General features: G+C 41.4%; 1 protein-coding gene across 1 annotated transcript in view; it reads right to left on the bottom strand.

Moving 5' to 3' along the window:
- The window catches only part of CLTCL1 (clathrin heavy chain like 1), a 109,455-nt gene that overhangs the window by 50,555 nt on the left and 44,882 nt on the right, over positions 1-14,018 (bottom strand). The window contains exons 4-11 of the mRNA XM_039242866.1: positions 11,595-11,756; positions 9,108-9,221; positions 5,292-5,465; positions 4,354-4,551; positions 2,804-3,004; positions 2,551-2,703; positions 1,815-1,937; positions 354-491 (exon numbers count right to left, since the gene is read on the bottom strand). Coding sequence (XP_039098797.1) covers positions 354-491; positions 1,815-1,937; positions 2,551-2,703; positions 2,804-3,004; positions 4,354-4,551; positions 5,292-5,465; positions 9,108-9,221; positions 11,595-11,756 — 1,263 coding nt within the window. The remainder of the gene's footprint in view (positions 1-353; positions 492-1,814; positions 1,938-2,550; positions 2,704-2,803; positions 3,005-4,353; positions 4,552-5,291; positions 5,466-9,107; positions 9,222-11,594; positions 11,757-14,018) is intronic.

Below are 14,018 nucleotides of genomic sequence, written 5' to 3'. Positions count from 1 at the left end.
ATTCTCCTTTTCTCTGCCCCTCTCCTATTCACGTGCTCACTGTCTCTTGCTCTCTCAAATAAATAAACATTAAAAAAAACTTCAGAAAGTAGTTAAAATGGTAAATTTTTTAATGTATACTTTACCACAATGAAGAAAAACGAAATGAAAAGAAAAGATGTTCCAGGTGCAAATGTCTCTACGAAAGTTCTGCACCATGGATTCTGGAACTCTCTTGCAGGAAAGTCCTAGAGAGTGTCTCCTGAGGCATTAGCACATCCCAGCCCAAAGCCACTGTGTTTAGGTGTGCAAGTCCCACACAGAAGAGAAACAGGTGCTCTGTCCTGTGGTTAGAGCCTAGAAATGTCACTTGCCTGGGGTGCGTGAATCAGGTTCATCTCCAACAGGCGAGTCTGGAGGTGACCCTCAGATGGGCGATTATTTTTCAAGGCATCCAACAAGAAGGACGTACACTGCTGAATTAAACTGTTTTCCATGAAAACGTCTACAATCTGAAACGGATTGCAAGCCACATTTTTACCCAAAGGAAACTTTTATTTTCCTATTCAGATAGTTTTTGAAATTAAACCTCATTTAGAAATTCAACAATTAGTCCCTTCCTTTGTATTTTCTCTTTTTTTCTTAAAGTTTTAATTTTTCTTATTAACCTCTACACCCAATGTGGGGCTCAAACTCACAACCCTGAGACAGGAGTCACACGTTCTTCTGACTGAGCCAGCCAGTGCCCTGCATTTTCTCATATCATCAAAATTCAAATAATTCATGGCCATTACTTTTTAGGTAATTCTGTGAAATTATTATCACTCGCATCGTACTCACCAACAGGGCATTTTTACTCAAGTAGATCAAAGGAAGTACTTTGACGGGATTGAAGCAATCTTAACAATCTATTACTTAATCAAATCCTAGAGGCAATCAATACCTGGTGTCTAGCTCTTATACTCTCATTATTCAGGCATAGTTAGGTAAATACAAACACTGACTTAGACACCAATCATTAAAGTTAAATAGATGTTAAAGAATAAGCCTTAGTAAGAAGTGAAATAAAGGTAATGAACTTACTGATTGTATAACTGTTTCCATATTTAAAATATAAGAGAAAGTTTACATTAAAAATACTTTAGATATATGAAATATAATCCGGATGTATTCTGGAGCCTTCTTTCTCCCTGAAATCTATGTAAATTTGGCTCAATTCCTTTCAACATGATCTCCAAACTACCTGCAAATTCCAAGATGTATCAACCCAGTATGAATGCATTTATAATTACATCTATACAGCTTGTTGGTTTTGCCTTGCTTCAACCTTTGTTACATATCTCTCTGTATTACCCAGAGCCCATTGTACCTAGTTTGCTGAAGGTGACTTGACATCTGTTTACGTCTAAAACCTAAGTGTGTTATGCTAAAATAATGGTCTCATGTCCACCTAACTCCCAGATGAGCCAGACACCCAAAGATGAAAGTCTACAGACTTGAAAGCACTTACCATAACCAGTACACAGAGAGAGTTCAGGTGGCCTTAGTCAGCAGAGGGTAATGAAGTGGGGCTACCATTTTAAAATGACATCCTTACTCCCCACCACCAACCACCACACAAAAGAAGTAAGATTCTCACAACAGATGAATCCTCTAAAATACTTCAAAACAAAGGTAAATGATGGTATTCAAGTAATAAAATAATAGAAGATAAGGTCCTCTGGTACAGCAGATTTTTTTAAGACTGGAAGACACTGGTAAGAGAAAAACAAATAAAAAGCAATCCTGACAGCTATACAAAGCCATAAAATGTATCCCAAACAACTTGTGCTCACCTGGTCAATGTTGGCCAATGGCTCCTCATCTCGCACTAGCATTTGAGAAAACTGCAGGCCCTGGTCTGGACTGATTCTCATCACACTCCTCAGTAAAAAGATCCAGTCTGGGGTATAGCCAACCTAGAGGAAAGGGAACACCCATCAGACAAATAAACAAAACACTCTGAGCATTTAAAACAAAAAAGCTCCCATCCTTTGTTTTAAACCTGTGTTTACAAAGAAATGAGGGGCAACATTAGCATGTGTATGTGCAGGGCCTCTGCCAAACACAATGTCCATTTCAAGGTGCTGACCATGTATGCAGAGACATAATCAACTACACAAACAGTCTGGACCATAAAGAAGTCACCCCAACCAGTGTGCAAGCTCTGACCAACACCCAGCGCAGTGTCCACTGAGCTTCAGGGACAAGCTGCAGTAGAAGCCTGCTGAAACATGGATTTAACACACAGGCAGTGCTGAGGGGTGTGAAGGACAAGGGAGAAAAAGAACAAGATAAAATTACAGGAAAATCCCCAAGTGGAAGGGAACTGAAAGGACTGTAAACATAAGACAGGAAAATAAAAAACTGAAGAGAATAGGATCATACTGAATGATAAATGCTAACAGCAACACTGACAACTCACACCAAAGTACTTCCATAGAAGGAATGGTATTTTATAAACTTCAGAATCGGCAACCGCCCACCACAAATTAATTACCTGTGAAATGCTAATGGTTAGGTATGCATTACCTTTTTGGCATAGAGGACAATTTTCTGAAATTGGCCTGTTTCTGCAAAACACTGGATAACTTTGCTCGGCACATTTGCTCGAAGATATACACTCAGAGCGAGTGTAGGGTCAGCAGTTTTGACCAAATCTCCAAGTTCTTCCGAACATTCCAGCTGTGGTGTGCCAAAGAGAGAAGGCAAGATTAGGACCAGAGGAGCCTGTGATCTAGTTTACAAACTGTGCTGAGGGCTGTGATTTCATAAGTGTTTGTACCTTATCTTCTTTCAGCCATTTTTCTAAGAGTTGCTTACGTCCCTGCTGAAGCACTGGACGGCAAAGTTCTAAGGATTCAAGTTTATTGAGCTGACCCTGGTCAAGGAGGATTCCAAAGTACTGGAGCAAAGGAGAGGCCTGCCCAGGCTGGGCAGGAATACTCTGGAACTTCCGAACTGTGTCACTGGTACGCAGGGCTCCCTGATGACAAATGGAAATGTAGACTGTTACATTGTACTCGTAGGCTGTGCTGACAGCTCAGAGCCTGGAGCCTGTTTCAGATTCTGTGTCTCACTCTCTTTCTGTCCCTCTCCTGCTCATGCTCTATCTCTCTCTCTCAAAAATAAATAAACATTAAAAAAAATTGCCCGGCGGCTGAGTGGCTCAGTTGGTTAAGTGTCCAACTTCGGCTCAGGTCACGATATCACAGTCTGTGGGTTTGAGTCCTGTGTCAGGCTTTCTGCTGACAGCTTGGAGCCTGGATCCTGCTTCAGATTCTGCGTCTCCCTCTCTTTCTGCCCCTCCCCACTGACCTTCTGTATCTCTCTTAAAAATAAATAAATGTTTAAAAACATTGTCGATGGAAATTCCACACTGAATTAATTGTCAGGGATAGAAAGTCCTCTAGCAAGGCAATGACTTCCACTTTCAGCAAAACTCAAAAGCATAGTGGGTCTCAGCCCCACAGGTGACTTCTAGCAATGGTCTTCTTCCTAGCATGCTTCAGTGAGAATTAGGCTTTTAAATCAGCCTGCCAATCATGAAGATCTACCATTAATATGTTCTAATTCAAAATACTCAAAAGTCGGAGCACCCCTGGGTGGCTCAGTCGGTTGAGCATCCGACTTCAGCTCAGGTCATGATCTCACAGTTCATGGGTTCGAGCCCCATGTCGGCTCTGTGCTGACAGCTTGCTCAGAGCCTGGAGTCTGATTCAGATTCTGTGTCTCCTTCTCTCTCTGCTCCTCCTCCATTTTCACACACTGTCTCACTCTGTCTTTCAAATATAAATAAATGTAAAAAACAAAAACAAAAACCCCCAAAATACTCAAAAGTCCTGTGTGAAGACTAGAAATGGTTTGTTCATAACTATCACCAGAAAGAAGAAATCCTTTTAACGAATAGCAACTTAAAACCCTTTATTTACTCAGGAGCAGATCTAGGCCAAGGACAATTTATCCTAATGAAATAAATAGAAGAAAATGCCCTAATCAGTACTGTTACACTCTAGATGAGCAGAAAAAGTCGAGAGTAGAATATGACTAAATAAAACAGGATACAACTACTTGATGTATAATATGGTTCTGTATTTCCTAAGCTAAAAAGTTGCATGTGAAATATGTATGCACATAGATAAGAAATGGAAGAGAATAAAAAAATGTTGGAGCAGGACTGTGCTTTTTGATTATTTCTCATTGTGGTCATGCCATTGGCACAAATTTTAAAGCTAAAACAACTAACAAAACAGTAAGACACCCCAAGATCAGAAGTTGAATGCTTTTACAATTTATTTCACTCTCAGATCGGTGCACAGTGTTCTGGGCCATTACCTTTGGTGCAGATGCTGCTACTTTGGCGGCTTCAGCATAGCTCCCCTGTGCAAAGAGGGTAGTGAATTTTCTCACGAATAACTCTTCTGCCCCAGCCAGGTTACTACGAATGGCCAAGCGCAGACCAAGGTCTGGATTCTGAAGCACATTGGTTGCATAATTCACAATGTTATCTTCCTCGACACAGACAGACAGCACCTATAAAGACCCAACAAGTGAGATGGCCTAGCCTAGAAAAGTGCTCCATTTACACTTACTACTACTACATTCTGCTCTCAGACACTGCAGTATCAGCAAAATTCTAAAGCTCAGGCTGAGTATGCCTAGAATGTTGGCTCTGACAGTGACAGGATGCACAGGAGCCAAACACCTAATGGCAACATAACACAGTATCATGGTAGAGGCATGGGGTTCCACGTAGTTGTTTTAAAAGATATAAAAATACCAAGTGAGAAAAAAATAAAGTTGCATGGACATTGACCAGTGATGTGTCCAAGATGATGACTCTGCCAAAATGACCTATTTGGGTGGGTGGAACTGACAGTTTTTCTTTTTAAATGTTCTTTTTTTTTAAGGCACAGATTTTCTTATTTTAACAATCTTTTTAACTTTACTTGGGAGAGGTAATTTAAGTAACACAGTACCTGCTTTTCAACCTTCCCTAATCAATATGTGTCTGGTCTGGTGTGTATGAGAACTGCTGCTTCATCGGGAGAAGCTTCATGCAGGAAGGGAGCTATTCTCTTCTCAGAATTGATCCTGTGTTAGGAGTAGCACTGAGAGGCAAAGTAATGGCAGGAAGGAGAAGGGAGACATGGGCATAAGTTTAATAACAGGAGTTAACTATACTTGATCACCTTCTTGGAGAAGGAGTAAAAGTGAAGCTCTAGACCCTAGTGAATGGAAAAGGTGGGAGTTGAACCCTCAAAGTTCCATACCTGTCCCTTTTTGTTGACACCGATAATTCCAGAAGTAGATTCATATGGAGCTGTGACAAAGATTGTATCAGCACTGATACGGTTCATGTAGATGCACACGCCAGACTCCAGGTCATACATGTGAAGATAGCCATACTTTGTGATCAAGTAAATAACACCATGTTTAGCTCCAATCTATAGGAAGATAGAGAACAGAGAGAAAATTGAAAAGCCAAACAGGGCAAAAGAGCTGACAAATGATGAAAGAAGGTCTTGAGTTTCTAAGCCCAAGAGATCATTTACTATTGGTGGGGAGCAGTGCTCTGCTGAGACGTGGATCCCAAGTTGATTCCAGTCCTACCCACTTGAGAATAGTTTTAAAGCCAACACCTTGCCCAAGTCTTCTCAAATAAAGGTCCAATAAATGAGGCTCTTCCACTTATCTTTCAGGTATAACTATCTTCTCCCTACTTCCTCACCAAATTCTTGTAGAAAAAGCTGTAAGTTCATAAAATCAGGGGAAAGTTCTGGATAAAGACCTCACATACTGTGTTCACATTTCAGCTTACCCTCCACCACCATTTAGTAACTTTTGACATTTAACAAGTTGTGTTAACTTCTACAGAAGATTTAACACATGAGAAATCCTAAAGGGGTGGGAGAAAGACTGATTAACTTGTCAAGTTAAATATTGTAAGGGGCACCTGGCTGGCTCAGTTGGAAAAACATGCAACTCTTGATCTACGGCTCGAATTCATGAGTTCAAGCCCTGTGTGGGGTATAGAGATTACTAAAAACAAAATAAGCTTTAAAAAGTTATTATAGGGGGGTGCCTGGGTGGCTCAGTTGGTGTAGTGTCCGACTTCAGCTCAGGTCACAGTTCGTGAGTTCGAGCCCCACATTGGGCTCTGTGCTGACAGCTCAGAGGCTGAAGCTTCAAATTCTGTCTCCCTCTGTCTCTGCCCCTCCCGTGCTTGCACTCTGTCTCTGTCTCTGTCTCTCTCTCAAAAATAAATATATGTTAAAAAAAGAAGTTATTATAGGGGCACCTGGGTGACTCAGACAGTTAAGCGTCTGACTCTTGATTTTGGCTCAAGTCATGGCCTTGCGGTCGTGAGATTAAGCACTGCACTGGGCTCCACGCGGAGTGTGGAGCCTGCTTGGGATTCTCTCTCTCTTTCCCTCCCTCCTTCTGCCCCTCTCCACTGCTTGTGCTGTCATTCTCTTTTAAAAAAATTATTATAGGGGCGCCTAGGTGGCTCAGTCGGTTAAGTGTCCGACTTTGGCTCAGGTCATGATCTCATGGTTCATGGGTTCAAGCCCCACGCTGGACTCTGTGCTGATAGCTAGCTCAGAGTCTGGAGCCTGTCTTGCGATTCTGTATCTCCCTCTCTCTGTGACCCTCCCCTGCTCACGCTGTCTCTCTCTCTCTCTCAAAAATAAAACATTAAAGAAATTTTAAAAAATTATTATAAAACCGATAGTAATTTTATTTATTTTAAAAGTTAAAAGATCTCCACCCCAAAATCAAGAGTCACAGCCAACAACTGAGTCAGCCAGGTGCCCCAAACCTATAGTTATGTTATTTTATTTTATTATTTTAGTTTATTATTACTTTTTTAGTGTTTATTCACTTTTGAGAGAGACATATAGTGAGAGGGGGAGGGGCAGAGAGAGGGAGACACAGAATCTGAAGCTGGCTCCAAGCTCTGAGCTGTCAGCACAGAGCCCAACGTGGGCCTTGAACCCACGAACTTCAAGATCATGACCCGAGCTGAAGTTGGAGGCTTAAGCAACTGAGCCATCCAGGCACCCCTCAAAGCTATAGTAATTTAAAAGTATGGTTGTAAAAAATACAGTGGGGTACTACCATAGGAAGAAATAGAAACAAACAGAACTGAGAATCTTGAAGTAGAATCAAACATACAGGAATTTAACATGAATGAGTAGGTATTTCATATCACCATGTTAATATAACCAGCTGGCATATATGGGGATGCAGGATAAGAGTAAAGAACTGGCTTTCCATCCTATTCTTTAGATCAATGTAAATTCCAGATGAGTCAAAGATTTTTACATAAAAAGCCAATAAAACTGGGGTTCCTGGGTGGCTCAGTCAGTTAAGTGTCTGCCTTCAGCTAAGGTCATGATCTGGAGGTCTGTGAGTTTGAGCCCCATGTCGGGCTTTGTGCTTATAGCTTAGAGCCTGGAGTCTGCTTCGGATTCTGTGTCTCCATTGCTCTGTACCCCTCCCCCACTCACATTCTGTCTCTCTCTCAAAAATAAACATTAAAACTTTTTTTAAAAAAGCAAATAAAACAAAGAAATAGAAGAAAATGTGGTGAATATTTTCTTCACCCCATAACTATGGGATGTAGAATTCTTTTCAAAACATGACACTAAAGCCACATAAAAATGCAAAACTTCTACAAGGTGGAACACACCACAAATAAACTTCTGTTATGACTATGAAAAAATATTTATTTGAAATACATCAGGCACTTAGTATCCAAAAACTAGAATTCTTACAAGTAAGATAAAGACCCCAAGAGAAAAACTGCCAAGATCAGGAAGAGCTAATTAACAAAATGTGTATGAGTGGTAAACCATTCTATCTCCACATTAATCACAGGAAGGACATGAAGCTCACTGGACACTGTCCAGCTATCAGGGAAGTGGCGACAAGAGTAGGAACTGGCCAGTGTTGTGCACATGTCTCTAACCCAGCAGTTTCACATGTAGGAGTTTATCCTTTGACTGATGCACAAAGATATATGGACAACAATGCTCCTAGAAGCATTCACAGTAAACATAAATACCCAATGGGGGATTGTCTAAGTCAATTAGGGCACATCCACAGAATAGATACAGACATCAAAATATTATATGCATTTTGTTGGCATGGGATGGTCTGCTACAGAGTGAGAGAAGGTCATAAAGCCCAATGTCAGTGCCAAGCCATTTCATAAGACTCTATTTGTGTCTATCTTTATAAATGCATGCATACAAAGATACTTCCAAAGGGGGCAGTCACAGTTAACAGTGGGGTAGGATTTCAGTGGATATTTAATTCTACTATTATGTTTATTGATATTACTGGAAATTGATAGACAATATGTATTTCTGTAAGATACAGAAAAGGCCAATTTCACTTTGGGGAAAAAAACTGCATTTGATCACATACCTATTTCTAGAAATCTAGCTTTAAAATATCATTAAAAAATTAAAACAGAAACCATCATGTATTGTCAAATATTTGAGAACAGATAAAAAGCAAATAATTAAACTATCCTACAATTATAGTATACACCTAAAAATAAATGTTTATATCCCAAAATATTAACAAAGAATGTCAGACCTTATAGAAATGCCTATGATGTACTGAGCAAAAATGGGTGGGGGGGGGCGGTAGATTGTATGATTTTACATATATAATGGGTTTCTAATTTTGTCCAGAAAGGGTGTATCTAACTTTTAAATATAACAAATAGTGAGATCTTTGATATATTTTATATCGAATTGGTTTAGCTAAAGAAGATTGTTTTCTTCTTTATATTTTTGTACTACAGTGAACGTTTAATCTTTTATAATAAAAAGCCAAAGGTCTGGGACTTTGGTATATGAGTTGGACAAAGTCCTGTTTGTGAAAAGAGTGCTCCTTTCCAGAGTATTGTTAAGGCAGCATTAGTTAAAACATGAACACTGACATTATCTTCTCCATGTTCTAAAGTGTCTATTTGGGCTTCTTCTGCAGCACAGGAACCTGCTATCTGCTGTTCTCCTCCACCCAAGATCCATGGTTTGTTCTAACTCACACAGCAGGCAGCACATTCATACCTGCATAGCCACTGGGAAATCAGTCTGAGCCTCTGGAGGGAAAAACACATCCACAGCTTTCTTTACAAAAGGCTGGTTTCCTGCTGCAGGCTGTCCAACTTCAATTATGTGCAACTAGAGAAGAGATTTAGGTCAATCCAAGTAAACATATTGGTGGCAGACTAATACTAACTAATGCACAATGGTAAGTAGAGCCATAGTCCATTCTCTCTAAGACTAATGATAAAACTTACATTCAAACAAGACAAGACAATCTCTTGGTTGGAGTGCTCATGCTATTCACTAACTTGCTGCCCACCACCAAGGACAACAGGAAAAACCAATGCCAGAAACCTGAGCAAAGTTTAGTTCCAGCATGTTGACTGAAGGGTAGTGACCCCCTTCCCTGGGCATTAGTGTGGATGCCCATGAAACAAGGGGCTCTCCTGACATGGGCTCAGGCTAACACAGATCAACATACAAGATCGTGTAACTGAACGCCAAACTCACAAGACAGTTGATCATGCCAAAGGCTTTAGATGCGGGGGGTCATAAAAATCCTTGGAGAAGCGGGAATAATGGCAGTGGACAAGGGATTCTATCCCTTTTATCAGAACAGCTTCAAGTTCCTCTCATCTAATAACAAAAACATAGTCTGGGGCAAAAAATCATCAGTGGAGGTGGATCAGAGACATGAAACAACAAGGGTTAGAAGGGGTGCCCAGTAGAGGAAACTTATGAGTGTATACTTAGTTTGGATTTGGCCTGGCAGAAAGGGAGAGGAGAAACACCAAAGAGGTGTTTGAGGCATTCGGAGAGATGGGCCAGAAGGGGAGGGCTGATGTAGCAAGTGAGCAGGGGCCACTGTGAGTTAAGATGCAGGGAGACCGAAACTCCTAGCATATGGGCACTTTAAGAGAACTGGTAGTTTGAGAAAATTCTTTTTAATGGGTGGAGTGAGTCTGAGGACTTATTCTCTAACCCAAATACAGGTAACAAGGCCCTCATCTGCCACAGATGTAAGACTTGTTAGAAGTTGGACAGTGGCAACGCAAACAGAATGGAGCTTGAGAGCTCTGGTTTCTTGCTTAGGAGTTGGGAAGGATGGTGGTACTGCCAACAGAAGTGGGGGGCCTGGGTAAAGAAGTCAGGCTTCTTTGGGAGGTGGTGGGAGAAGGGCGAGACTATAACAAGTGGTACCTGCCTGTGAGAAAGGAACAAGGAACTGGAGTCCAGACAAAACTGGGATCCATATGAGGAGGCTAGACAGCCATTGCCATAAGTGCAGCTGGGCTCGATTAGAAAGCAGGCCTGTGGAAGGGGCACAGGCTGAGAATATCACTGAAGGGACCCCACCTGCCACTATGGGAGGGAAGGAGAGATTCAATCACAGAATATGAGGTGGCTCTTGCAACAGGTGGCTATGGGGATCCCTGCCATGGAAGACTGCCCTGGGGGGGACCAGCCTGCTTGACAGCTGAGTGCAGGAGATAAGCAGGCACACCTGTCTTACAGGGGTGCCTGTTCTGTGCTCTTCTTCACAGGCAGCTTGGCCAGGATGGGTTCTGCTCTTGCAAGGGTGCCTGTGGTTGCCCGGCTCTGTCTGTGACAAGGTGGGAAGCCTCAGTCTAAGGTGAGGGAGTAGAGCAAGTTCTTTGTACAGGCTGATACTTCTGCCTGACTCCTATTTTTCTATTGGTTCTCAATTAAGGAGGGTATGATGTATATTACATAAGAGACCAAAGTATGCAATTAGGAATTTTCAAGATGAGGAAGTCTAGGAAGCCACATACTGATTCAGTGCTCTTCTTCTTTGGGGACTACTTCAGGGCTAGTGACCAACCCAAAATAATGAGTTCAGGAAGTATGATAAGAGTATACTGAGATAAGGACACTGTTTTGAGGCCCCTTTCCAAGCGACTGATGCAACCTTGGAACCACAGGTCTCACTGACATCATGAATTCTTGGATCTCACAGCTCTGCCCATGGCACTCCTGCCAAACAGATGCTAGCCATGTACTCGAGCCGAATAAAACTCAACTTGCTCCCAGAGCATGGCCTCCTCCTTGCAGCTCCCAACCCCTGTACCTAGGCACAACTACACAGACCTGTGTCTTTTGTTAGGATAACATACGCTCATTCTTTCACAGCTGTTGCCTCCATGAGACTGCTGTGGGAGAGCAGAAACCATGTGTGCCTAACCCATGCTCAGTAGACTCTGTCAAAGAGGAATTTTAGGGCAAAAGGACCAATTAATTGATAGCTGACTTCACGTCACTAACTTTACAAAGATTGGCTGTGAATCCACCAAGATGTACAATAGATGAGTTGTTCTAAATACTGTAAAAGCCTTCATTTACATGAAGCACCTGCAGACCGTTCCCCACTCCCAGTTATAAACTGGCTTTGGAGCATTGGCTAAGTGGCTACCGATTTACACTTGTACAGACTCCCTAACACTGACTGAGGACATTTTTCTGAGGGAAAAAACAAAGTAGAGATCTTACCTTGCCCCCTGCAGGACTACGGACAGCAAAGCAGAAAAGGGTGGCAGGCTTGGCATTCCCTTCGCTCTTGAACTCTGCAAAAGCAGCAGCATGGCCTTCTATGGGCTGTGAAACCTTCCTATCCACAGAGTAGAGCTGCATTGCTCCAACTACACGGTTTTGCTAAGAAAAGACATTTTGCAATGAAAGGGAAAGAAAAGAGAGTATATAAATTGTTAAATGTTTCTAAAATGAAAGTTTCATATGTTGATATAGTTTCTTTAATAAAAAATAAGCCTATTAGATATTAAAAGACACAATATAACTCTAAATTTGATGTAGAAAGATGGCTGCAAACACCAGGGGAAAAAATAAGACTTCAAAACAGTAAGACAGATGGTCTCAATTTTTTAAACAGAAAATGTGTGTATACACACATGTATGTATGTTTGTGTATATGTGAATGCATATGCAATGTATGTACATGTAAATATATATATACATACATTCTACACACACACATAAATATTCATATAAAGTAAGTACTGGGAGGACACAAACTCTAAAGTGTAGAGAGTAATTAAATCAGGAGGAGATTATGGGCTAATTCTGAAAATTGGGTTTTCTGAAATTTATAAATAGCAAAAATTGTATTTAATAAAACCCAATAAGGTTAATATCTTTCATAAAACTTAGAACTTACTTACATTTTCCAGCAAAGAATTTCAATACATTTGTACCCAATGTCAAGTTGCTCAAAAAGCTAAGTAAATGAGACATGACAGCACTACAGCTCAAGCTCTTAGAACTCAACATTCAAATTGCCACCCCAGCTGAATGAGCCTCTATGCAGTCTGTGGGTAAAATTCAGATCCTCAGTGTATCTGCCATCTACCCCCACTTAAACAAAGGGAAACAAAGGCTTTAACTTTTTTCTCTTTAAAGATCCTTTCCTTCGTACTTTTCTATTGGCAGACTTGTGTGAAAATACTACACAAAATACCAATTCATGCAACAACATGGATAAACCTTGAAAACGCACTCACAAAGGCCACGTGTTATGATTTCCATATATTAAATATCCAAAGAGACAGAGTGGATCAGTGGTTGCCAAAGGCTGGGAAGAGGGAGAAGCAGGGGAGCAACTTGTAGATAAATATAAATGTGTATACTCTAACAACAGAATGAACCATAACATTTTTAAATGAGAGTAGTAAGTATAGGACAAGAACCACCCTCCCAGGAGAGGATGGGAAGATTGCAGACAATAAAGAGACAGTGCCTCTGACTCCCAATGCTAGAGAAGACTAAACCAAAGCCAAGAAGAAAAGGAGTAGCAAAGAGAACACCTCAGATCAAGACAGACCTGGATTCCTGCACTGCCTGTCCTCATGGACCCACTTACAGGCTACAGGTGTAGCCTTGGGTCTGTGACCTGCTTCTAAGTCTTAGGCTCCTGCCTAAAGTCCACCGCATGGGGGTGCTGAGTATTATGTATGCTTTGGGAAAGGGCATGTTGAGGATTGTAGCTGACAAAGATTCAATGCAAAAATGCTTTATTTTGTGCCAGGCACCATGTGAAGGGCTAAGGATAACGAAAGTGAATATGGGTGCCTGCGTGGCTCAGTTGGTTAAGTGTCAGACTTTGACTCAGGTCATGATCTCATGGTTTACAAGTTCAGGCCCTATGTCAGGCTCTGTGCTGACAGCTCAGAGCCTGGAGCCTGCTTCAGATTCTGTCTCCCCCTCTCTCTGCTCCTTCCCAGCTTGAAAGTGAGTATGACCCAGACCCTTCCCTTAAGGACATATGTTAAGAGTTTCTAGCAAGGAAACAAGCAAGTCAATATACGGTGCTGACTGCTATGACCTGCTATGACGCAGGATAGAGTGAGATGCTGTGACCTCACACAGTCTGTTGAGTCAGGGAAGGCTTCCCAGTGACACCCAGGCTGGAGGTCACAAGGTAAGGAAGAAAAGGGGAAGTGTTTGAAAATGCTTGGACGGGGTAGGCAAACAATGGCCGTGTGGGCCAAAATCCACCCTTCTTTCTCCTCCTGTCCCCTTACTATTGCGATTAAATTCATATAACATAAAATTACCCATTTTTAAAGGGTTCAATTTAGTGACATTTACTACACTCACAATATTGTGCAACCACCACGTCTATATGGTTTCAAACATTTCCATCATCCAAAAAAACCCATGTGTATTAAAAGTTAGGGCCCATCTCCACTCCCCTCAGTCCCTGGCAACCACTAGTCTTTAGTCTTGTAGATGTACCTAAATATTTCATATAAATGGGATCATAAAATATGTGGCCTTTGTGTCTTATTCCACTTAGTGAGGTTTTCAATGTTTATCCATGTTGTAGCCTGTATCAGTACTTCACTCCTTTTAAGGGTGGAGTGATTGGTGCATCTTTGAGAGAAAAGAGCTTTGAAGACC

The sequence above is a fragment of the Hyaena hyaena genome, unplaced genomic scaffold, assembly GCF_003009895.1.
Source record: "Hyaena hyaena isolate Hyena2069 unplaced genomic scaffold, ASM300989v1 scaffold_219, whole genome shotgun sequence".
NCBI classification, from domain to species: domain Eukaryota; kingdom Metazoa; phylum Chordata; class Mammalia; order Carnivora; family Hyaenidae; genus Hyaena; species Hyaena hyaena.
The sequence above is the reverse complement of the archived record's forward strand: the minus strand, read 5'-3'. Positions and strand labels throughout refer to the sequence as shown.